Source organism: Magallana gigas, chromosome 6, assembly GCF_963853765.1.
Source record: "Magallana gigas chromosome 6, xbMagGiga1.1, whole genome shotgun sequence".
NCBI classification, from domain to species: domain Eukaryota; kingdom Metazoa; phylum Mollusca; class Bivalvia; order Ostreida; family Ostreidae; genus Magallana; species Magallana gigas.
The window spans coordinates 21,847,670-21,874,812 of record NC_088858.1 but is presented as its reverse complement, the minus strand read 5'-3'; the positions used below and the strand labels follow the sequence as shown (position 1 = coordinate 21,874,812).

The following is a 27,143-nucleotide window of genomic DNA, read 5'->3' as shown; positions in this document are numbered from 1 at the left end:
TATATACATGTTAACTAGTAAAATTTTCTTAGCATGCAGAGTCTGTTCAGAGATAAAAACATCATCATATATCTATGTCATTATATTCGAGTCTAGACTAATTTGAAGATAGATCATGTTCACATGCATCAACGGTCTGGTGCTCTAACTACGAAGTCAACAAAGTCAATACAACTGAAGGTATATATTGAAATGCAGGTTAATACTTTGTCCACGAATGTATGGACTTCTATATTAGATGTTAAGCACAGGGGCATCTTATCCTGTCATCGAACAGCTAGAGCGGATAAGATACCCCCTTGTGTTTATAAGATTCTTTTTTTAATTACACTGACTAAATAAGACCATGATAAAAACAAAGACCGTATCTATACTGCACTGTCTGTAGTATCGAAGTTCTACAACAAATTAATTTACTCTTTTTGGAGATTTGGGTTCGAATATACCAAGTCTTACAAATATATCTGCCTCTTCCAACATCAGCTCACCTCACCCAACCTCTTCGTGCCCGCTGGCACATAAGGCACTACCAGCGACGAAATTTATCTTATTTTATGAACGAGTTATCAAAATTTGTGTGCCGGAAGTGAAAGTTGAAAAACATGACAGAAGAACAAATGTTCGATGTGTGTATTATTGGGGCAGGAGTTAGTGGTATGTTGTATGTTTTTATTCCTGAGAAGAAAATTAGGAAACACTTTTATGTATGCGATTGTATTTCAAAGTTTAAATTTCAGATGCGCATCAAAATCCAGAGTAAATTCGGGTAATAGTAAAAATTTATCATAGTTACGCTGCTGAACGGCTGCTGAAAACCAAATTCAATGATGTCATAACGTGACAAAAATTGTAAGGAAACAAGTCAGCTACATCAAGTATGCTGCATAGCCTTCATCATTGGATGGCGACTATATAACGTTAGATAAAGTGGGATGCATAATGAATCATTTAAAATTTATAATTTCATTACAGATACTTAACAGAAGATTGAATATCTTGATTAAAAATATGAAATTTTTATTCAGCAGAATCTTATTTTCATTTAAAGCTGCAAGCCTAGCTAAATTACTTTTGTAATTATACCTGTATTTGCACTGATGCATATTTGGTGGTTGACAGCTAGTACACTGTATGTACAGGTACATGTATATCTTCACAAAATTTAAGTTCTTAAATTGAATCAAATCAAATTAATTTTGTCTTTACATAAGTAACAGGTAAACAGGTTAAAAAGTGCGTGCATCTGTTATTGTTAGGATTGTACAATTGTTGACAATCACACTACGTATTAGAACAAATTTGTAGTGTAAAAAAAAATAACATGTTAAAAAATCCGGACTTTGAAAAATTTATCATTATTTTTTTTGTTCTCTTTATTAATAGGTCTTTTTGCTGCCCGATGTTTGGTGCAGAGAGGACTAAATGTTGTTGTTCTGGAGGCCAGAGACAGAGTTGGCGGACGACTACTAACACGTCAGGTAGCTGATTCATATGTCAGTCAGTTACAATACAACCACTGTTGAATGTTCCATAAATTGACTATATATCATTTAATTGTGCATTTTATTTGTGTAGATTCATGCAATGATTTCATCTAAATTTCATTTTAAATGCAATAATAAGTATATTGAACTTTGTAATTTTCTGAAATTTTTTGCTAAAATTATAACAAAATAACCATTGTTGTATGTTCCATAAGTTGACCATGCAGAAATGAATTTCATTTATTGAGGTCCATTTATTGAGTTATACATAATATTTATTGCTATTTGATTTGTATAGATTCATACAATGAATGTGTTTGTTGTTATTCCTTTTATTTTATTTTATTTTTTATAAAATTAAAACAATTTTACCTGCATACTTAATTTAATTCCCCCATGTGCCAAAAACCTCCCAAAAAGAAGCTGAATTTCAACAACTCTAAAATTTACAGACACAGGAACATGGACCTGTTGATTTAGGAGGAGCATATATTGGTCCATCCCAAAACAGAATTATCAATCTCGCAAAGGAACTTGAAATAGATACATACAACGTGTATTACAACGGGAAGAATGTTCTTGATTTGACTACAGTAAGTGAAGAAAGTCATTTAATAATACTGCGCTTGCTCAAAAACCTGTAATGAAATGCAAGATTCTGTTGATCTATGTTTTCAAATTGTTTTGAATTGTTTTGAATTTCAGCATGGTACAATTCACTACCGAGGAATGATTCCACCTTTTTGGAATCCGTTCAAACTCCTTGATTTGAATCATATAATAAGGACAATTGACAGAATGGCTCAAGAGGTACATGCAATTAAAAAATAATTCTTTTCATATTGTCAATTGAGAGAATGTTAACACTCATTTTCATCTCATTTAAATGTGAAATTTGTAATTGGCCTGGTAATATCATCAAGAATGAGTGTGTCTCTGTGATCTAAATTTAAATAAAAGATGGACAGTCTCTCAATCTCTCAATGTTTTATAAAGATCGATGCATGCATTTTCATTTGTGTTTATTTGTTAATTTAATTCATCTTCTCAATCGAATCCAAAATAAATGCATGTACCGGTTGTTTTGATTAAAATCCCTCTTAGTGAATTTCCATTATGATGTACAATGCATATCTTCTAAGTAACTTTAAAACCTTTTAAAAGAAATGATTAACTGCTTTCTTGCTGGATCAGTAATGCATATGACTTATTCACTGCATGTGTTAATGCATGATTTGAAAGAAAACCCACCAAATCTACTAAGTTTAGAACTTACTAGATAAGACCCTATATATAAGGATGCATATAAAGATTGGGCTTTTTTTTTAATTAATGAAGAGGATATGATTATACACTAGTGAAATGATAGTCACCTGCTTGGGCATGTTGATTTTCTCTGGGCTCTTCAGCTTCCTCTCACATCAATGACCCTTTATCATTTACATCTGTGCTGCAAGAAATATAAATAGAAGTTGTAGAACTTGGCGTTTATCAATCGTTGTAAAACAAAACTTCTGTTTTAAACAGATGCTTACTCTATATGATCTTGCGTACTTAAAGGTCCCTATTAATGAGCCATGGACAGCCAAAAGAGCTGAGGAGTGGGACAGCATCACAGCCCAGGAATTTGTGGACAGGAACTGTTGGTCAAAGTAAGAGGAAGCTTGAAATCTTCATCGACACATCAGGAGTTTACAGTTTACTCCCAATTATATATATATTTCATTAGAAAACTTGAAAATTAAGGCTGTGTTTTACAAGAGAAGTGGGAGTTATGACCAAATTTGGAAATGTTTATTACTTATCACATTCATTAAGTGTTTTTTTGTCAACTTAGAACCAATAGAATTTACTTCAACAGACTGAACTTGACTACTTGTACTTTGGAATACATGGCTTTATATAAGTTTTTTGCATTGAGAATCACTCCGTTACTCTTAAAAAAATTAAGACTTAATTGTACATCTTTCATAAAATGAAGTTCAGATCCTCTTTTTGTGCAATTAGGTCTAGAGTTTTGGTTTTTATATATATGTATATACATGTATTCCCTATTTTTCTTATCCCTCAATTTGAAAATCATGTCCTCCTATTGTGTATTCTAGTCATGAGAATAAAAATACATTCATTTTGAAATTGCATGTGATTATGCAAACACTTGAACTGAAGATGCAAAACAAGAAATTTATTGCGTACATGTATATATAATTACAATTTCTAAAACTCCTTAAGACCTGTAATAATAAGCTTGTCATCATCTTGATTTGATTGACAATCTGTCTCAGAAGAATGGTTTACCAGTTCATGTATTTCATGACCAGTGCGTCATCAACCTGACTTTGCATCTTTCCTGTAGATGTGTCAGCAGCATTGTGAAGATCTTCATCCAGTCCATCATGTGTACAGAGCCACACGAGGTGTCCTTGCTGTCTCTGCTCTGGTATGTTCACAGTGGAGGGGGCGTAGAGGTCATGTCAGAGGTCAGGAAGGGGGCCCAGGTAAGGGAAATGTCTGTACCTCATAAGGGAGACAAATCTCGTATTTAATCTCTCTTTCTCATTCATGTTCAGGAGGGGACCAAAAACAAATTGAATTATATCACGCAAAGGAAACATTTCTTTTTTGTTTGTTTGTTATTTTCCCCTTTCCTTTTCACTTCTTAGCTAATAAGAACAATTTTGCACAATTTAACTGTCTCTGTTTTAGGAAAAAAAATTTGTTGGTGGCTCCCAGCAGGTGTGTCTTAAAATGGCAGCTGGTCTCGGGAACAGAGTTCATCTAAACTCAGCTGTTGTAAAAGTCCAGCAAAACCAGGAAGAAAAAATTATCATTGAAGATATTCATGGTAAAAAATATCAGGTACATTATCATATTATGGTTTATATAGGGTTCAGTTTACTACGGAAGAAATTCTGCATGTTTTCTCAAATTACTGTGTAGTAAAGTGAAGATGATTGAATTTCAGATGGTTTTAGATCAAGATAAAAATTAAAGTAAAATATTTTTTTTTGAAACTTTTTTTTATAACACACATGCAGTGTGCATGCAATTGCACAGTAAAGGGCATTTAAAGCTTTTGCTCCTCTTACAAAGTAAAGTTTAAGATATATTTAGATGATCATGTTTTAAGTATAAAAAAACCTTTTTTTTTGTTGCAAGCAGACTTAGTTTAAAAGTTACCAGTAATCATTAATAAATAATGTTCACATGACTTGTCAAAATTTTTTTATACCCCCGCAAACGAAGTTTAGGGGGGTATATTGGTTTCACCCTGTCCGTCTGTCCGTCTGTCTGTCTGTCCGTCTGTCTGTCTGTCCGTCTGTCCGTCTGTCCGTCTGTCTGTAGACGCAACTTTGTCCCCCCTATAGAATTTTTTATTACTGCATGGAACAGTTTGAAAATTTGTACATATGTTGAACACCATCTGAAGATGTGCACCTGCAATTTTTTTTAAGATCAGACAAGATTTAATGATTTTATGACAGTTTTCATTTTCCTTATTCTATATATTGTACACTAATGTTGAAAAGTAAGGGAGGTAATCCTTACAGATTTTATTAATTAATTAATAGAAAACACTCTAAAATATATTTATATAAATACATCCAGATGGAGTTTTTTGTCTTTATGTCTTAATTAATAAAAAACAAATTATTTTTTATAAGTATTCTATCTACTGACAATGCAAAGTTTTTGTTTGTCAATGATAAATTCTTAGGAGCTAATGAGAACATCAAAGACAAGTGTGGCTGAATTCATTTGTCCCAAGGGAGCCATTATCTGAGCCATGGTTCAGATGGAGCATGTGTTTAGGGGAAATTGATAATCTGTAAAATGGGTGATGGTTTTGGGGCTATTTTAAAAGGTCTATCATTATAAGGAAATAAATAATATAATTATTAATAAAGAAGTTAAACTATTTTTAGAGGTTGTTTAAATTTATTTGTCAAGTAATTTGATGAAGTGACCCTATTGGGCATTAATTTAAATGAAATTCAAAATTACTGATATGATTGAAGTGTTTTGGCAATTTTAAAATTGTTTGTAATATTAAATTTTCTTTTTTACATATTTTTACATAGTATGGTAATTATGGTAATGTTTTGGGAGTTTATTAAATTTAACAAGCTCATCAAAGAAAATCATAGTCCTATGGGATCAATTTTCTGATTTGGAGTTCAATTGTGCCATAGGAGAAAGTGAGGAAAATTTGAAACAACTAATTGCATCTGTCAAGACTCTTATTAGAAAGATATTGAAAGTTTTATCAACAGAAGAGCATTGCTTGGCTACCGGTATTTCTATTCACTGCGAAGGGAGGGGTTATTGTCATTTTGTTGGTTTTTCTTTGAATCAATTAAATTAAAAAAATATATCATCAAATACATACATTTGTAAATGTATTACTGTTATAGATATGTATTTACAGTGAAATTCTGACAATTTTGATTTTAGTTTTTCTTTGTTAACTATTTTTTTTTTTTTTTTACATTTCTAGAAATTTTTTTTTGTATGTGTTCCAAACCTTAATTATTATTCAATTCAATTATTTGTCCCATTTGAAATTAGCCTAGCGGGGGTATTAGTCCCATTAGGACAGTTCTAGTTCCTTTTTGTTTTTCTTTAAAACATACCCTGTATTATTAAACAGTTTTATTATTTTGTTCTTTTTAAATTAATTTTCATGTTTTTGTAGGCTAAATATGTAATATCAGCTGTACCTATAACAATACTGAGTAAAATACATTTCACCCCAGAATTGTCTGATCTGAAACAGCAACTGATTCAACGAATGCCAATGGGGTCTATAATAAAAACTGTCACATATTACGAGACAGCATTCTGGAGAGATCAGGGTAAGGTATAGAAACTAACAATATACATGTATTAAATATCATATCAACATACTACCATTCAGCATGTTAAAAATTTACCAAAAAATTAAAACAAACAAACAAACAATTTAAATCAAAACATTGTCTTATTAGAAATCTTTATCGTTTTCATCATTTTTACAATGTTAACTTCTCCTTTATTTAAAGTCTACTGGGCTAGGGCTTTACTAATCTTTGTAGAATTACATATACATGTATTTATATATATAGTACTTGTATTATTTCTACAAACTACAAGAAACATTATCCCCTTTTAGGCAGTGAGCGAAACATCCCCTCCCCCCCCCCCCCCCCCCCCCTTCAAAAAAAGGCCAAAATTACATTAGGTTAGGTTAAAAATAAGTCACCAATATCTAAAGAAAATATATTTTGATATTTGTGCTGTCGTGTTATCATAATGTGTGTTTATGCTTGTCAATAGGGAAGGGAAATTCTAACAATCTTGTATGAGCAGTAAAAACAGCCTCAGTGTAAGATCCAGCTAATAATGAACTAACCCTTTGTAAACACCTGTCATTAACAATGGCCTATTCACTGCATGTGTTAATTTATCATTCATGTATATTAATTATAGTACAATGACTTTCTTGTTTGTTAAAGTTGATCACTTTATATTTAAAAAAAAAATTAACTGATCACGTGTTTGGTAAACCTTTTAATTTAATATTATAAAGGCAGAGTGCACAATTTTGTGTAATGTACAAAGGACTAAGTGCGGTTTTATGCAATTTCTGCCCCCCAAAATCAAAGTTTTAGAAAAAGCTTTAAAATAAGGTGAAAGATAGTTAAAATCATATTGGAAATAAAGGTGTAAAAGGTTATCACCACAGTGACGTCATAATGTAGAAATGACCTCATGAATGTTGCATTATTTTGATAAATAAATTGATGTTTTGTAGCAAAATATGGGTGTTTTCCGATGGATTTTCGACTGGGAAACATCGAGCGCAGGCTTGCTCAAGTACCATTTTTTAGTGTAATATGTATACCTATCTGAAGAAAAAAATATGTTAAAATCGCACTTGAGCAGACCTGCGCTCTATACTTCCGAATGCAAAATATAGAGCAAAAATGAGAATATCTTCATTTGTTTGCAAATTTGCGGGAATTAGGTCATTTAAGTGACGTCATAAATAAACAGCGAGTGAGCAATGATGACTAAAATCAAGATTAAAGTTATAGGAATCCTCTTTACAATAATTTGTGAAGATTTCATTTTTATATGATACTATTTCAAAATTAGTTGAAATCAGGGGCAGATATTTGACCATACCGCACATACATGTAGTCCTTTGCATTATACAAGTATACGTAATTTCATTGAATTATATTGACTACCATGATGACAGGCACAAAATGTTAACTGATGAATGAGCATTTCAAATGAGTGTCACATTTTAACTTATCCTTATATTTTTTAACTTGGTCTAGCTAACAAATCAAATTGCTTGTTACATGCATATAGCACATTGATTCATATATTATCGCAAAATTAAATGCATGTCTGATTTAACCGGTTTCATTTGTAACAAAAATATCAATGTTGCCATGGTCATGGAACTTTTTCACATCCAATGGATTAATTTGGTATAAGATTATGAAAATTGTCATGACCAAGTATTCTATGTGCAAATTGTACCTAAGTATTCTGTCATAAATGAAAGAATAGAACATTTTGGTTGAGATTTTAAAGAACAGAAGTAACTGTTCCATTTAAAAAAAACCCAAAACAAAACAGAATGAAAATGGTTATTTTTGTTTTATATGAAAAATTAACATTTATACAACATGATAGATATTGAATGTTCTGACTGTTGATTTGTAACTTGAGAATATAATATTCAACCTATTAGGCAATAAATTTTTATAAATCAAATGTCTTTTGCAGATTTCAATGGGATTGCTGTCAGTGACAATGGTCCAATAGTTGTTACCTATGACGACACCAAACCTGATGGAAGTTCTCCAGGATTAATGGGCTTCCTGTTAGCGAATCAAGCCAGACAGTTATGTACACTCAGTAAGGAAGAAAGGTATGTCTTTATTTGCATCTTTAGCTGAATATCTGAAGCTCTATGGGAGAGCTATGATTGACATGTCGTAGAGCACCAATGCTTCACAATCTAACTACCATCAGATCTTTGATCTGCTTCGACAAAGTCAATGTTGCTGCTTGAGTAGCATACATGTATTTGTCAGAGCTAGTGGATCAAAGATCTGATTTGAATAAGGTTGCAGTGCCTCTCATACATACAAAAAACCTTACAATTTACAGCACACGAAAAATTATACTTGTTTCAGACAGATCAACCATACTTTTAAGGACATTCCGTGGAAATTAATTCTTAATCCCATGAAATGTTTCGGACAATTTTCTACTGTGGTTACAGCTTTACTTGCCTCAGACTTTCTCTAAAACATGCTCATCAACCTCAGAAAGTGAAGTACTGTGGAATCATTAATTTTCGTGGGGGTCAATTTTCGTGGATTGCTAAAATTTTACAGGTTCCTGGGGATGTAATTTTGTGTATTTTCTTATATCTACAAAAGGAAACATGACTTTATTACTTTATTTTATTAATTCGTGGAGGATGTTAATTCATGGATGAGAGGTACCCACGAATTCCACGAAAATTGAGCCCCCACGAAATCTAACGATTCCACAGTACACTGTATGTGAAAATCCTGTGCAGATTGAGAGTTGCTGTTTTTACCTGTTAACAACCAAATATCATACCAAACAGCTAGGATGCTTTAGTCTAAGCCCCCTAAAAGCCTTTTGATTTTTGTTATTCTACAATGTATATCCTCTTTTCTGCAGATGGAGGGCAATCTGTATACACTATGCAACAGTTTTTAAAAATGCAGATTTCCTTAAGGTTTGTATAACTTTGTACTGGTAGTTGATTAATTGTAATTAGTATGGTCTTGTATGTGGGAAAGGTTTGGATTGATCCTCACTTACTGCTTACAAGTATGTAAAATATTTGCATGATTACAACTTTTCGGTAATTACATTTCATACTACTTTTACAATAGTGAATAAGTACTGTATGCTGGGAAATACTTGAATTTAAAACTGGGCAAATTCAGAGCAGTTTTTAAGTTGTTATGTTAATTAGATATAGTATCCATCAATAATTTTGTCAGTGTTAATTCAAGATTACTGTTGATTCCTTACTTTATGCAAGTACTTAATTCCGCAATTCAACGGTTTTTCACCAAATCGCGAGAATAATAGATAGCGAATGCCGATATTTTATCATACTTTCATGTAGTTTACATATGTCCAAAAATTAAAAGCGAGATTTTAAAATTCGCGAGACAGTTTTCTCGCTATTTTAAGCGGATATTTATTCCTCGCTTTTAATTAGGAATTTACAGTAAGCAAAAAAGTTTGCAAGAGTAGAAGGATAAACAAACATTAGTTGGAAATAATCCTGTATGCAGTATTTTTATGTTATTGAGGAAATCAAAGATCGATAAATGATTTATTAAAGATAATCATGCACAGTGTGTAATCATTGGTCTTCAGTACATTTTTTAATGCAATATTTAATGACAAGTGTCAGGAATATGCACTATTTATAGCGTATCAACAACTGTAGCTACCGGTACATTAACATGCATATCCATGTGAGTGTATTATCTTTCAGTCCACTGGATATGAAGAACAAAACTGGATGAAGGAGGAGTATTCAGGAGGATGTTATTCTGCGGTGCTGCCAAATGGTGTACTGTCTGTGTATGGAAGGTGTGTAATCACTATCAGGAGAGAGAGAGAGAGAGAGAGAGAGAGAGAGAGAGAGAGAGAGCCAGTCAGTCAGTCAGTCTTACTCTTGTCCCGTCTGAACACGATGAAGGCAAACAAAAAGGAGAACAAGAAAGCATAAAAAGGAGAGAGGTGTCCTAAAAATGAGAGAGAGAGAGAGAGAGAGAGAGAGAGAGAGATTTACTTGCCACCAGTATATAATGTGGTTTCATTAATATTCAAGGGTATCAATTTTCGTGGATAAAGTGAAAATCACAGTTTCAAGGATACGTAAATTTGAGGCCAATGACCCTATCAATACAAAATCTTAATAGAAATTGCACTTCAATGAACATTTAATTTCGTGGATCAACTTAACAACGAAATCCATGAAAATTGGTATTCAACTAATATTGATGAAACCACAGTAAAAGACATTTTGGAAGATTGAAATAGAAATATAATTTCTGAAAACAACCTTAAAAACACAACATCAGCTAGCCACAGTGAATCTAGAGTACAAACAAGAGGTGACATTTCAAATGTTAACCTAATGCCCACATAATGTGTACAATTATGTGGTCTGGAAAAAAAAGAAACCATCCAAAGTCAAGATAATTCTTGACTAATCGATGTCTTTTTAAGGGTAATGAGAGAACCACACGGACGGGTCCATTTTGCAGGAACAGAGACGGCTACGAGGTGGTCGGGCTACATGGATGGAGCCATCCAGGCCGCTGAGAGGGCAGTGAAGGAGGTAATTACAAGTGTAACTAGTTACTTCAGTTACTGTAATGTAATTCTAGCTGCAAAAATGTAGCCTTCCCCTGATTTTGTTGTTGAGAAAATGTCACATAAAAAAAGCAAAGAGAGCTAAGCTATTGCAGCTAATGCAAAATGATTTCACAAAAGTTGTTACATTTAATATCAAGTCAAATAGTCATTATTACTTAAAAGATATTAGATGCAACATTTTATGAAATATATTACATTAGAGAATGAATTGTCACAACCAAAAAGCAAGGTTTGTTTTAATGGGTTACAATTTCAAATGTTACCTTCAACATAAGATGTACATGTGCATGTAAAACGATGAAGTAATCAAATTAAATAATAGACTTACTGGTACATATATGTTACCACACATTACCAATGTCCCTAACCCTAGTTAACATGTAAGAAATATATATGTGTACTATACACAATTGTAGATTCTAGAGAAACTTGGAAACCCAACAGATGGCTTGTATGGAGATGCAGATATCAGCCCCACTTTTGCCCCCCTGGGGGTGACCTACTTCCTGCCCTCGGTGTCCTCTTTCCTGAGGATCTGTGGGGCGGTGGTTTGTTATGGTGTCCTGTTGTACACCCGGCCATACTTTGCTGGGTGGAGAGGAGTACTTACCAAAAAGTATCTGGATGTTTATATGTAGCTACTAATGCATTGGAAAGATACCAACATTTCATTGCTCAATTTTATTTTCCAGTAAAGACCGATAAATATTACATGCTTACTGGTATATAGTTTGTGCGACAGTCTCATTTATTTGATTGTTTACTGTACCTTTCCTAAAGGATTTAAGAATTTCACTGTGGTAAAATATACCAGTATGCTTTATATGAATATACATGTATATGTTTTAAGACAAGAACTGCTACAGTGTATTTCAAATCCTGGAACTTGATTTTTTTAAAAGAAAAGTGTCTTTGAGATATAGTAAATACAATTAATGTTTTATAAGCAGAAAAGTTTGTCCAATTTTAAAACATTTAGACAGTAGTTAGAGTATGAGAGAGAGGCTATTTTTTACTTTTATATGCAAACATGTACCGGTACATACAATGTGCATGCTACATGTATATTTTTTTATCTTTTTAATCTGTTAATTGTTTCTTTAAAATATATCTGCAGCCAATTTTTTCTGAGTTTTGTTTTTATTCCTCCTGAAAACACTATCATTGTACTCATTGAGTTGTTGTGACTGAATAGGGTCAAGCAATCTCATTTGCACACACAGTAAAACAACTTTATAGCAGAGAGCCAGGGATGTGAGATTTGTGTTTGCTACAACTGTGTTTTACTATGTATCTCAACAACAAATAAAATTGCTCATCAAGTACTGAAAGGAAAAAGGAAAGGAGGGAGGGGGTCTGAGGCATATTTTCTATAATTTTAATTAATTTTACTATTGATATATTAATATCAGTAAAATTAGTAAGCTTGGGTTTTGAAGGGGGGGGGCATCTGCACATGAATTACTGTCTTTAATGTTGCCAAAATTAGTCAATATATAATGCTGAGGATGGTAAAATTATTAACACGTACATTCCATTTGCTTTGGCACTTGAAATGAAATAGAAATGAAGATAAATATTTACATTTTGTATGAATATCATCTTTATTTTAAAGAATTATGTCCCATTTATTTCAATGAGACAGCTAGAAAACAAACAAAAAACAAACTTTGGCACTATTTACCCAATGCTATATAGGACATAAAAAATAAAATTGTTATGAAATGTGTATGGTACATTAAAACTCATAGATAAACAGTAATATTTAATAAATTAATATGCACTTTACAATATAGCACAAACTAAAGCTGAAACTGTTTATGGATGAAAAAAGCAAAAGATGTTCAATGCATGTAAAGGAAAAGAACAACAGTCAATATGTAACAGAACAGATGCTCTGTCAATCTTAAAAGACAAATGTTTAAAATACATCAAATAGGAAAAAAAATAAAGTTCAAGGAAATGGATGAACATATACGGTGTGTTTCTAATGCTGAGAGGTAAAAATCATATCCTAGCTACAATTAGGCAGACAGACACTTTTATTAATGCATGAAGTTCTCCACAGCAAGGCAAGTTAGTAGGCAAGTGGAAGGCTTAGTCAGCAGTCAGTGACAAAAGACAGAGTATTTGCAATGGAATTTGATAAAAAATATATTTATTTAGAATGAGCATTTTAATAAAATAATGTATTATACATTGTACTGTGCAATATGTTCTATATTTACTGTATGCAAAATAGAAAGATTGGATACCACTTTGGAAAGTAAAAAAACCCAATTAGTAAATTGGATGAGGAGGGATTGCTTGAACTTATAATTTTTTGTGAATTATTAACAAGTACATACTGCAGATAAATGAAAATTGGTAGGAGTATTTTTGCACAGAAAACAGAATATGATCAACAATATCACAATGCTACATATATTAAGCTACATGTATAAAGAAAACACAAAAATTCACAAATAATTAGATATGTATATTTAATATCACAAAAAGTCTTGAATTCAAAATACTCTCAAAGTGGATACATAATTGTTATTCTCCTTTAGCAAGTGAACAGGCATAGCCTTCATCCACTTCCCAAAAGAGAATAACATAATTGTATCTTGCAACATCAAACTAACCTAAACTTAAGTTACTGTAGAATCATTAGAATTCGTGGTGGCTCAATTTTCGTGGTACTCGTGGGTAGCCCTCTCCCACAAATTTACATCCTCAACGAAAAATAATTATTAAAGATTTAGTTTACATACTGAAACTGAAAACCAATGCATCCACGAAATTACATCCCCACGAATCAGCAAAAAACGCACAATCCATGAAAATTGGCCCCCATGAAATTAAATTATTCCACAGTATATGCATGCATGTACAAAATGTAAAAAGTTGTCATTATGTACCCCTGCACTGAAAAGCAGCACAATAACCACTCAAACACTATACATGTATTTGGTTTAATTAGTAAATAAATAATTTTTGATTACAATCAACATTAAATATGTCTAACAATCATTTATATATATAGTAATATCACATACAAAAAATGATAATAAAAATTAAATTATTATTCAAGTTTTAATCATAAAATCTGGCAGACCTTGGTGCTAGACTTTGGTTTCTGATCCGATTCCTTAGAGGTAGGCTGTGCTGCTGATTTTGTGGGTTTAGGAGACTCTTTCTGATTGGTTGGTTGAGAAGGAGCTGGTTTGTTAGATACTTTTTGGTTGGACGGTTTTATTGCTGATGGTGATTGGCTGGGTCCTTGCGTTGACATTGGGCCCCTGCTGAAGTTTATGACTGGGATTGGTTCAGCTATCTCTAGTTTTGGTGCTTTAATGTCCTCCTGTAATGTATCAATGTGCATCTTTGAACTAGCTATATAGCTGTATGAAATGTTCAAACAAAACAGTTTTACAGATGCAACATTTCAATTGCTGTAGTTAATTTTGATTCGTTATTTTATGCTTAGCGTACTTATATTTCCATGATAATGCCATTAAGTTGTATCAAATCATGAGAAATTGAAAGAGTCCAATTTTTGTTTTTTTTCATTTTATTTACAGCTAAATTTAGGAACATGAAAATGATAATTTTAGATTTGCAAAGGATGCTATACGCGATTTTAAGCATTGTTTTTTAGATGGAATTTACTGTAAATAGGGCAGCACTCTTACCTGCAATACAAATTCACTTATATAATTCACAAGCTTTTTGAAGTCCATGGTGTCTTCATTAAAGAGAAACACAGCCTCCTCAAACTTAAGCAGATATTTACTGTGAGACTTAAAGTTTCCTGCAGGTGGCCATTTCATCTCCTCCAAAAGAACGGGAACCAGTTTTTTATCTACAGAAATAATAGAAAACACTTCCTTTGAATATTGTACATGTATGCCTGGTATTGGACCTTTCACTGGTATATGCGATACTGTATATGAATTTTAATCCTAAACTTAACATCAAGATCTAGCTGTATTAATTTCAAAATGTCGACATATCTTTTTGAAACCTTCCATAATGCATTCATTCATAGAAATATACAGTCAAACCACGTTTTCTCAAACTTTAAAGAGACAGTCAAAATAATCAAGGATTCCAGCTAAAGAGGTTCAACTGTAGCTGAGACTTCCAATGCACTTCAAAATAACTATTGTGTTCCTGAAATTGATGTTCTGTATAATGAGGTTCAACTGTATTTATTCAATGTGCATATATACCCATCAGTAATATATGCATATTGGATAAATAGTTATATTGTGTACACATGGCACTAATGGCTGCATGCTTACTCTCTGTCACTAGATACTGTAGCTCCATGGCCTGCTCTGAGTCTTTGAGTGAATGTTTGGAGACACATATCAGCATGATGTCACACTCGCTGATTTTCTGCCGTTTGGCTGCCGGGGTGGCATTCCAGGCAGATGTCTCCGCTAGTAGACCACTAGATGTGAGTCTTAATTCACATAGGAGGAGAAAAAAATTGGAAAATATTACCAAAGTAACCAGGAATATTTTAAACTATAATCTGTAGAACTTAATTGCTCAATCTCACTTATAAATGACTCTCTTTGAATGACAGAAGAGTAATTTAATGAAAAGGCTCCTGAAATCTTTACACCAGTGAGGTATTATTTGAATGAGGTCAGAGCTAAAAATTGTAAAAAATAGATGAATTAACAAATATATTTATAGCTACAGGTATACATATTTCCAAACCAATGAGTTTTAACATTCATGAGCAGGTAGGATCTTGATAAGATACATGTATAGGCTACTGGTATTTGAGAGTTTAAAGATATAGACTTTGATGCTTTCAGAGAACCCTAGTTGGTACATGTATTATAGTATATACTGTAAAATTGGCAGGCTAACGTGGGATATATTTTTACTTTAAATATAGTTGTTGGTCAAGAGATTAATATTATTCTTATTCACATGCCAAAGAATATATGTGTTGTATATACATGTACCAATAAGAAACCTCATGAGCTGTATCGATCAGGTTTTGCATTTTAAAGATCTTTGGTTGACAATAATTAAAGGACTATGTGCGGTTTTATGCATTTTTTGCCCCCAAAATCAAAGTTTTAGAAAGAGCTTTAAAAATAAGGTGAAAGATAGTTAAAATCATTTTGGAATTAAAGGTGTAAAAGGTTATCACCACAGTGACGTCATAATGTAGAAATGACGTCATGAAGATTGCATTATTTTGATAAATTGATGTTTTGTAGCAAAATATGGGTGTTTTCCGATGGTTTTTCGACTGGGAAACATCGAGCGCAGGCTTGCTCAAGTACCATTTTTTAGTATAATGTGTATAATTATCAGGAGAAAAACATATGTTTAAATCGTACTTGAGCAGACCTGCGCTCTATATTTCCGAATGTAAAATATAAAGCAAAATTGAAAATATTTGCAATTGTTTACAAATTTGTGGGAATTGGGTCATTTAGTTGACGTCATAGATAAATAGCGAATGAGCAGTGTGACTAAAATCATGATTTTAGTTATAGACATCCACTGTACAATGATTTATGAAGATTTGATTTTTATTGGACACTATTTGAAAATTGGTTAAAATTGGGGGCAGATATTTGACCATACCGCACATAGTCCTTTACACACATATGTGTATTGAAATACATACTCAGTGAAAATGATATTGGCTTTGGGTCCATCTTTGTTTGCGTGGGACACATAGACATACATGGGCCGGTCTCTTATACGAGGAGTACCCATCTTGGTGCCTGTAGAGAAGTCAACATCTACAGTAACAGTTACAATTCATGCAGTTTAATATTCAGTAACCAGATATTTTTTTTTTTAATATTGAAATACATTTTGTCAAAAAACAATTATCTCCTTGAAAATTGTATTTTTTCCAGAGAATAGAAAATAAAAGAAACAAATGAACTGAGTCTACAAAAGATATTTTTTTTTTTTTTCAAAATTCAGGTTAATAAATATGTTAATGATGAAAACAAGGTACATTATGCTTAAAATTATTTTAAGTATGAACTATGAAAATTAATGTTTATTTCATTTACATGCAAAACATATACCAGCGATAAAAAAACCCACCTTGATTAACATTCAGGTATGGAGTTTTTAAAGGCAAAGTTTGAACGTAATCATAGATAAATCTGACTTACCGTATGAATGCCCAAAGGACTGTTGGGTGATGTACATAGTCTTTTTCCGAGAGAGAGTCTGGTATTCCTGCACTTTCCTGGGTTCATCCTGGTAACTGTTGAACACTAAAGATAACTCTTTTGTGGTCTCCAGGTCCGCAGGGGATTCTTTGGAAAAATCAAGCGACACCTTGTCTCCTACAATAGAGCAAGTTAAACATTCAGAAGATCACTCTCTGAGTCTAGGTAAGCAGAATGCTATATATTATTTTCTTGTTTGACATCATATCGAGAATATTTTTGGTATGAGTACTGACAGGTAAAATAATTAGGCCTTCAAATTTCAGTTTATTTTTTACTCTTATGTCTAATTAATAGATACCAAAATGACATAGAAAAGTCAAGTTGTTTTTTTTTTTTATTCTCAAAAATATATATATAATCAAACTGAAATAAATTATGGAGGTAGAATTTTATCTCTCTGTAAGAATTAATGGATTATATTTAATCTCACCGAGATTCGCTAAGACTGAAAATTTTTGACGGACTTTGGTAAAAAATTTTCATTCTCGACGAATCTCGTTAAGATTAATATACTTGTACTTATCAAAAAATATTGCATTCTTCATTAGATTGTTAGACGAAAAATGTAAAAATTTCACAATGCATTGGAAAGTTAAAAGCACTTGCCCTCTGATTCAAAGCACAAAGCAACAAACAATCCAGATGGGTTGACTCCGATTACTTCTTTATACACAAACACTCCATTGACAAAGAACTTGACCAGCGCCATCTGCAGTTTGTCTGTCTTGTCAGGGAAGATAACCTGACATCCTATGACATCTCCGACTTTTACTTCCTGTTCCTCCGACAAATCGAAACTCTTCTCTGTAAATTTTGATATCCATAGATTACAACATTTTATGCTTATCAAATATTTGCAGCCCTTTTGTTTAAAAGATTTATTAAAGAAGAAATATTGCCATATTACAGGTTAGTTTTTTTTATGATCAGCTTGATTGAATTTAATTGTACTAGTTTGAAGTCAATGAATTGCATGACATTACTTTTTGTTTGACAGCATGACCCTATTACCGGTAGTCATTGAAAGGTTAAAGGTAAACATGAATATCATCTGAAGCACTCACCTTGACCAAAGAGAACATGACCTTTATGAAGATAGAGAGCAATGTTCTGTAGCCATGTGACCCTGTACCCCACCAGTGAGTCTGTGGGGCAGGAGGCTGAGCACACCCCCACCCCGGGGAAAGTCTTGTGGGAGGTCTCCAGTAAGGTGACTTCAAAGTAGGACTTTCCTGAAAAATAGACAGGGCATTGTTACTATACAATTAAAAAATGAGGTTATATGCATTTTCTCTCATTTCTGCATGCATGCAACATATAACGTTCAAATATTCAAGTCTTTAAGTGCTGAATTGCTCAGATTAAATGGCAAAATTTGGTTCTAGTTTGATGAGATAAAACTATAATGAAGTACATTGGTATGTAGGTATTAACTTCGCATCAGGAATCTACAGTACGTAAACAAACCTTTTCTGAGGTTGCCTGAGGACAGAGCACACACAGGAAAGGACTGGGCCTGGTCCGTCACAGATATTGTGTTACCCTCCACAACCAGGGCCTCGTCTGGTAAAATCCAGGTCCCTACCTCCTCCTGTTTGAAACAACACGATAATTAAACTCTGCAAATTAGGCTCTCAATCCATTTCAATCAGGGGACACAAAAAGTGTCCAATCATTAGTGAGAAAATATAAAAATTGGTCATTTATTTGCATCGATCATTGAATGAATGAAAAGATGAATAATACGAAAATTTCAACAATCATAAAACCGCTTTCACAATGGCGCATGAGCACTTTACAACACTTTGCAATCAGAATTTTTTTGTTTCGCACAAGCTATCGCATATATGTTGCACGTCAGCTCGCATTCATTGCATGCATTATTTTCTCGCATCAAGTCTCCTAAAAAATAATGGACATGCACACTATTCAGATGTGACAGAATGCAATTAATCCAAATCATTTCAATAAAATGCATAAACAGTAGTACGAATGTTTAACAATGCTTTGTGTACTCGCAAGACCGATGCACGATTTTTAAAGATCGCAAAATAAATTATAGCTGTTTATATGCATGTGTTGTGCGACCATGAGACTGTTGCTCAATGTGTTTCATGTAATCTTGCAATATTTAACTATTATTGAAAGATTTATTGGTTTCAGTTTCCATGTTTTGCCACTATACTCTGTCCCAAGTTTTTGCTTTCACCACTTTTTGCTTGATATTTCAATAATAGTAAATACCTTTGTGCTCAAACTACGTTCATCCACTAATATGAAAAATGTCCAGATTATCTGTTTTGAAACGCCCCCTCTACCACTTCAGGTTTCAATACACATCCCAAAATTGAAAGTCTACAGAGATTTTGCATTGCATCAGCCATTAATAAGCCCGAATGATAACGTTAAAAAATTGCGTGAGGTATCCCGAGTACTTCCGAATGGAGAAAAGATGTAAACATTTCCCATTATAAATCTTCATAAGAAAATTGTTTTTTGTTCCTGTGAAATTTTATGAGTGAAAAGGGATAATTGTTCAATGAAGATATCTTGGATATATTCCCTTTCATTGATTTCAACTGTATTTCTTTCACAGGTATGTGTATTTTTATTAAAAATCATCAAAAATTGATGGAAGCAATAACTTGGGACAGACTATAGTAGGCATACTGGATACAGGTTTATTTTCGCCTTGTGATATTTTTGCTTCTAATGACGGTTTTGCCTTGTAAATTCGCCCCAACAATGTTATGGTACATATAAAAGAAAGACGATATAAGACATTAGAATTCGCCAAGTCTTAATCCGCTGTTAAAAAGAGCGAAATGAGCAAAAATAAAATGGAGGCGAATAGTTCCCTTATACATGTCTGTCAAATGTTTCATTCCCTTAACCTAGGTGCCTCCATACTAAATCAGTTTAAAAAATTCACCATTATGTGCTATAAAATTAAAACACCCTAAAACTTGCTAGATATGTTTAAACACATTCAAAGCATATTTCTTACAATGTTGAAATCCACTGCCTCACTTTCATCCCAATCCACTTCAAATGTCGAATCATCTGTCATGGTGATGGCAGGGAATATCTCCAGCTGGGAGGCAGCGCTCTCTATGATACAGCGCCCCAGGAGTTTCTTGTCTAGGACCTCTCCCTCAAAAAAAAGCACCACTGCACTCTTATCACAGGCCTTCCAAACCAAGGCAGAGATAGTTGTGGTACCTGTTGGTTGATTTATACATTCAAAGATCATGCATTGTAATGTCATGATGTGCATAAATGTAATATCATGATATGTATTGTAATATCATCAATGTCCTTGTGTGCAGTATAAAAAAAAAAGTGTGGGAAAAATATTTGCCATCGCAATTAACCCTGGATATACCTCAAGAGTATGACAAGTTAAATTAACAATTCTCAACCAAAGAAAAGAACTTGAATGCTAGACCTGGGCTGAAGTTTCTGGTTCTGATGAGGGATTCCCTGTGAGTGATATTTTTGTTGTCAAAGCTGTACAGACAATTCTCTTTGTCATCCCACACTGAGCTGTACTCCATGAAACCCATTTGAACACTTTCTGTCAATAAAATTATATGAAGGTACATTGAAGCAATATTTTCTGAAAATATAAAGTACATAATAAAGCAATGCAAATTATTAAAGAATCTTTCAAAGCATATTGATTCAAATATTGTAACACCCCCCCCTCTCTCTCTCTCTCTCTTTCTTTCTCTCTCTCTCTCTCTCTCTGCTGATATGTGCTTTTAAAATATTATAACTATAATAGGACATATATTGATATAATTCTTGGTGAAATGCATGTTATACTGAAAACGGTAATACTCAGGAAAAATCAACATACTGAATTGACTAGTAGTTAATTGGAAGTAGTTATTTTGTTTGAAGGCTCTTCTGAGGCACATGATTCCCCGGATTATGTCATCGTCCTCCTCCTGCTTCATTAGGGAAAACTTTGCTCCTCTGTCACTCTCGAAGGAGTCAAACTTGATTCTGTTGGACATCTTGAAGTCTGTGATGATGTCACGTTGTAGGTTGATTTGATTCTCCATATCAATGTCCAGTAATGGCGGATCTGCTGGGTACTTCACTGTCACTGAACTACCTGCACGCAAAAACAAGATTTAAAAAATTGTACATGTATTAGTATTCAGATTATTTTTATAGTCTACTCTTTTCTTTTTTATTTAATGGGCTAGTGTAGGGAAGGTAGATCAGAACTTATATGCCAGAAGAAAAGATATATTATTTATTCACATTAATAATTTTCCAAAAAAATTTTTTTACAATGCTCAGAATTTATTGATATTTGATCAATGCCTTTTAGGGGAGGGGTAAATGTTCACAGCAAAAGAAAATCAATCATTAACATTTTTACAATTAATGACACAGAGTTCCAATATTGATGGGCAACAGCTTGAGTTTGTTTATGAACACCAAAATTTATTATGTAAATCACTTACAAGAATATATCTAGAGGGTTTGCTTGTAATGACATTGATCTTGCATAATATGTATCAAATTTCAGAGAAAATTATCATTAAAATGCATTTGTCAAATCAATTACGGAGAAGTCAAGGGGAACAACTCTTCAAATACAAGTCATTTTAAATACAAGAAAAGTAAAAGATGTTTGCAAAAATACTCTTTGTTTATAGACTTATACCTTTTTCAAAGAAAGATATTGTGGGATAGTAACCGTCTTCTGGGATAATATCCCCCTGGACATGGATGACCTTTCCATTCTTTGTAGCAAAGATATACACTGGAGTCTCTTCGGGGAGTCTGGTGGATAGCTTCTTGTTGTCTATGACAACTCCACATCCCATTCTGTCCCCAACTCCACATTTCCATTCATCATTCTGAGCAACATACCCTATAAAATAACAGAATCAAAGTTATAAAATATAGTACTATATGTATAATTTTAATGCTGAGTTCATAATATTTTTTTTGTAATTTTCTTTTTTGCAAAACATCCCTATCTGAAAGTGGTAAAATATTGTAAAAAAATGACGCATATATTTTTCTTTTTTAAATTTAATTAACAGTTTTATAAAGAATATAGATTTAAACTGAAAAACAAATTTAAAAATAAACAAAGTGTACCGTCAAACATATTCTTTTTAATACAGCCGTCTTCTCCATGGTAACCATATGTAGGTTTGCCGTCCTCGTCCCCCCATCCACATGCGTAGAACATCCCTGTCGACAGGAGAGCAGTGGTCAGGCCAATAGCTGGGCACACCGACTTCTGATTCTGTATTTTGATTTCAAAGTAGCTGGAATCTGTTTTGATGACAATGTAAAAAAAAATACCACCTATCATGTCAATGTACCCACAAATATAATCTGGTGCATGAAAATCAGGTTCTTTTGAAAGATGGACAGGTACTTAAATTCAGAGAAATGTAGTAAATGGATAGAAATTGTCTGAGGATATACTTTTCTGTAAATCAACCTAAACATGAATGAGATATCTTTTTGTGCATGCATGTATTTTATACATAAAATGTGCTCTGAGTTGAAGATTTTAGCATTGTTTATTAGGGTATTACATATACCGGTATTGATATTAATTAAAAGAAACTCTTGTACTCAATAGTTTATATGCTTACTTTTACTTAAAGGTCTTGGGCCCTGGGCCGAGTAACAGGACTTTTTACCGACCAAATTAGTCAGTTCCATGGTTTTTGTGTCATCTTTAGTGGTAATTGAAGCTCTCTGACATATCCAATTCTCTAGAGATAGCTGTCAAAATTAAAACACATATTGATCTTTGATAACTTTTCTAATAACTAATAACATGGTATATTGCAATGTAGTACGTAATGTAATGCATGTACTATGAGGATTGTGAAAAAGATTTTGGTTTAGATTAGTTCTTCAAGATCTAATAAAACCACTTTTGATTTTAAACAAGGCATTTGACTCATATTACATGATAGCTAGTTATTGAATGAATTTAACCATCTTCACAAGCCCAGAGTTTTCAGTTAACTCCTCTCCCAAATATTTATGGGGAGCGATTTGGACTGAAAACCCCAAGCCTGCGAAGATGGTATTTAACTAATTCACAGATTTAAGTCTGAAATGTAAAAAAAAACCTTTTAAACATACTATATCAATTTTGAAGTCTCCTGGCTTGGGCCATTGGACTATGAGGTGAGCAGGACCAAACTTGACTCCAACGGTGGCGTACACATTCTCCTTGTCCATGTGGCCCCAGTGTCGATACACTAGCTTCCCATTGGTGAAAAAGTTGACCAGGCACTTGTCTTTGAAAAACTTCTCCACGTAGCACACAATTTCATCACCTAAAATAACAAAAAAATTTTGAGATGCAATAACTGTGTAGGTTTTTAATATGTATAGAAAAAATATATATATTTATACATGAGCAAGTACAGTGAATCTGTGCATGGATGTATTATTTGTGACTATCTGGCTCATATTAGCATCTGTATGTTACATCAAGTATTCTGAAGAACTAATATATTTAAGAAGAAAACTATTTTCAAATGTTTGGATAAAAGTTTTAAAGTCTACAATCCACAATAATCTTGTAATCTTTCTTCTCCCACTCAAATTTTTTTAAGTATTCTTAGTTGCCTACTACAGTTAGAGATCTAATTCCCGTAGCAAGATTTCATTGATTATAGCTAGAAGGATTCTTAATATTTGTACGATATTAATGGAAATTGTGTCTGACTTTAAAACAAAAACTTTTGATCAGAAAGGGAAATATTTAAGGAACATGTTATCTATTAAAGAATATTAATAGTTTTTTTTTTTTCAAAAACAAAAAAAACTCCACAAATTTAGGAATTAAAAACATTAATAACATTTTAAAAATGTGTTTGGTTTCAAATATGGCACAATAAAACCTTTACCATAAAAGAATAATCCATGCATGCTCTGTTTGGGTATTAAAAATTATAATAAAAAGTCAAATATGTTGATCACATTGCAAATACATACCGTAATTTATATAGATAAAGAATAATTTCAATACACGTAAAGAGTTCAGTGATGGTGATATTCATTTATTCAAATAGCTGCAAAAATATATAGGGATATTTGGACAATTTTTTCCAAATCAAAATAATCGTAACGTGAAAAAAGTCCAATTGAAATTGGGAAAAAAATCCAAAAAATATCTTCATTGACAAATTTATTATCATTTTTCACTCAAAACAATTTCATAGAAACACAAACAGATTTCTCAGGGAGATTTATAAATAGGGTAAAGTTAACATCTTTTCTCCATTTGGAATTCACTCTGAATATCTTGAACAGTTTTTCAATGTTATCATTCGGGTACAGTAAAACACGATTATAACGAAGTCCCAGGGACAGGCAATTTAACTTCGTTTTAAGCTTAATTTGTTATGTCCGTCAAGTTTACAACATGAAGTAGAGTCTTGGGGAATGAAATTCACTTCGTGTTCGCTATAGCCGTGTTTTACTGTACTTTAAAGACCTTTTTTTTGCAATGCAAATTCTCTGTAGACTTTTTAGCCGGGCTCTGCTGAAAGCAGAGTCCTGGCTATAGGCAGGCAAATCGCCAATGTTACTATAAATAGCACAAATAAACAAAAAACCAAACAGCGTCAAGGTAAAGCTTACGCTATACCAAATAGTTACACAAAGAGCCACGTTTTGTCAAAAGCGTTGGCATTTTGTTTCTTTTTTTAAATTTCAAATGAATTGTCTATCTTTTTTAGTTTTCTTATTAATAACGTGTTTTTAAAACATAACTATGCATTTTGGACACATACAATGCGCATGAATTTCCATGAACTACTTTGCTGCGCGATGAAGAAACGGGGATTGAATATATAATGCTTGTTGCAAAATTCAAGGCAGCAACTGTTAAACTTTTTAACTTCTACTAGACAGACATATTTTTGTTTATAGCCGCTTACAAAATTTGGTCGCTCTCTGATGCTTTGCCGACATTAAAAGCATGAGAGAGAGAGAGAGAGAGAGAGAGAGAGAGAGAGAGAGATTTAGTCTTTACTACACAATATGCATAAAGACACACCAAAAGAGCACGGCTTTCAGTACTTTGATTATATTTGGTTATTGAAGTGAAACCTGAGACGGTAGAGGGGGCATTCCGAAATAGATAATCCGTAATTTTTCTATTATTTTTAAATAGATGAATGTAATTTTGGCACAAAAGTATTTGAGCTAGATCATCAGAATATCAAGCAAAAGGTGGTGAAAGCAGAAACTTGTGACAGAATAGAGTACATATCTAAAGTTATAAATGCATGTGCCTTATATGGAACTCTTTTTTAGGAGATTTTCCAATATTGTATTTAAACCAGCAATGACCTCATGCAAGGAAATAAACATTGCATTGACAAGTGTACAGATATATACACTTTAAATCTAAAAATAAAGATGTACCAGTACGTTAATTTCCTTGCCGCCTTATGTGCAGAAATGCATGAAGAGGATGAATGGATGAAATGCGTTTCCTTACCTACACCGTACTTGACATGGGTGTTCTCTCCCACCCCCTGACTCAGAACCCCGCCTGTGTCACTGACATATCTCACAGACTTGTATCTATCCCACTCCGGGATCCCAGTCAAACACCCGGGGTTCAATCCAAACATTATAAATGAACCTGTAGAAGGAGAAATATTTTTTTTTGGTTTGATGTTATGTTTTTTATATTATGATATAAGAAAATAATAATAATATGTATGATTATACAATTTCCTAAGAATATAGTAAAGCTTTAAATTCATAAAAGTATATTCCAATTCTTTTGTTAAAAATTAAAGGTTTCTTCACATGGTTAATTACTAAATGATTACTGAAAAATATACAAAAAAGAAAAAGAAAAGTAGACCTGTAGCTAGATACTTGATGTTCATTTTGAACCAGCGACATTTTTCTGAGAGGGGCTGCCCCACACATTGGACTAGACTGTTACTGATGGTCACTTTGACGTCAAGCCCTGCTCCTGTCCCTACTTCAATGTTACTGCCATCTTCACTGAGTTCAAAGTTCGGCCAGTAAATGAACTTCCTGATGGATTTGTTGTCCTTAGACATACTTTATGAAAAAAAATCTACTAATTATTCTAATTAGCGGTTTCACAGGTAGCTTGTACACAGAGATAAGATTAACAAATAAAGAAATGACTGAAATTTTTTATAATAAACTGTGTAAAACTTAATAAGAGACATTGATGATTATATCCACATGTTCTGAATTAAACAGTGTCTTTTAATCAACACTGTGCATGATTATATGATAACCAAAATTACTGAATTAACTTCTCGCACTAAATTGATAAATTGAAAAATCATTATCATTTCTCGATACAATAATTTGACAAATAAATTTCAATACTTTTAACTTAATTGGTCAGAAAGTTTATACCTGTTATTTCTACCGACCACCGTTCACATTGCGATTAGATTAAGAACTAGGACATTCGGACGGCGTTGTTGACAACTTGCGAAATCATTTGATAGGTTGCTCCAATAATTATTCGTATGTTACAGTCGTCAAATTGCACTATTCTTGGTCTCTTTTTTAAAAGTTCGTCTTTGGTATACATGTTCGGCATTCGGACAAAAATACCTTTTTATCAAGCAAAGTGTAAGCAATGCGAAAGCTTTTCAATAAAATTACTCCCAGCGGAAAAAGTTAAAATAGTCTCTCTCTCTCTCTCTCTCTCTCTCTCTCTCTCTCTCTCTCTCTCTCTCTCTCTCTTCTTCTTCTTCTTCTTCTTCTTCTTCTTCTTCTTCTTCTTCTGTGCTGATATCGGTATCGAGGTATAAAAATATCCTTATTAGTTAATACGAATATTTTCATTAATAAATGAAGGATGGTCCTCACGCGCAAATCTAAAGAGAATGGAAGGTGTCCTGGATATTTCTGACCAAATCAGTAAATAATTAAAAAAAATTCACATAATAAAATTACCGAAAACAGCAAGACTTAGAACCCTTCTGGC

The 27,143-nt window shown here is 32.9% G+C and overlaps 2 protein-coding genes and 1 long non-coding RNA gene across 4 annotated transcripts; 1 reads left to right on the top strand and 2 right to left on the bottom strand.

Moving 5' to 3' along the window:
- Positions 1-537: 537 nt before the first annotated feature.
- On the top strand, positions 538-12,049 carry LOC105318480 (amine oxidase [flavin-containing] A). Its single transcript, XM_034470122.2, has 13 exons — positions 538-654; positions 1,384-1,478; positions 1,937-2,077; positions 2,190-2,294; positions 3,045-3,136; positions 3,841-3,982; positions 4,191-4,343; positions 6,181-6,340; positions 8,268-8,412; positions 9,201-9,258; positions 10,036-10,133; positions 10,776-10,887; positions 11,342-12,049. Exons 1-13 carry the CDS (start codon positions 603-605, stop codon positions 11,561-11,563), a joined length of 1,575 nt encoding a protein of 524 aa, XP_034326013.2. The 5' UTR covers positions 538-602; the 3' UTR covers positions 11,564-12,049.
- LOC117689319 (uncharacterized) lies at positions 1,383-3,160 on the bottom strand. Its single transcript, XR_004601659.2, has 3 exons — positions 3,020-3,160; positions 2,858-2,934; positions 1,383-1,516 (listed from the first exon to the last, which is right to left on the bottom strand). It is a non-coding gene; the product is annotated as an uncharacterized lncRNA (long non-coding RNA).
- A 503-nt stretch (positions 12,050-12,552) lies between the features above and the next one.
- On the bottom strand, positions 12,553-26,687 carry LOC105318481 (uncharacterized). Of its 2 annotated transcripts, XM_034470126.2 has the most exons (18): positions 26,564-26,687; positions 26,028-26,233; positions 25,653-25,799; positions 23,279-23,475; positions 22,777-22,909; positions 22,268-22,447; positions 21,825-22,034; positions 21,003-21,263; positions 20,589-20,717; positions 20,148-20,362; positions 18,608-18,731; positions 18,205-18,372; positions 17,747-17,944; positions 17,078-17,254; positions 16,573-16,672; positions 15,215-15,378; positions 14,603-14,772; positions 12,554-14,271 (listed from the first exon to the last, which is right to left on the bottom strand). In XM_034470126.2, the coding sequence occupies exons 2-18, from the start codon at positions 26,230-26,232 to the stop codon at positions 14,008-14,010; spliced, it is 3,042 nt and encodes a 1,013-aa protein (XP_034326017.2). In that variant the 5' UTR covers position 26,233; positions 26,564-26,687; the 3' UTR covers positions 12,554-14,007. The 2 variants fall into 2 exon arrangements, with proteins under 2 accessions (XP_065943769.1, XP_034326017.2); XM_066087697.1 differs by lacking the exons at positions 25,653-25,799; positions 26,028-26,233; positions 26,564-26,687 and adding an exon at positions 24,052-24,074 and having other exon boundaries at positions 12,553-14,271.
- Positions 26,688-27,143: the final 456 nt, after the last annotated feature.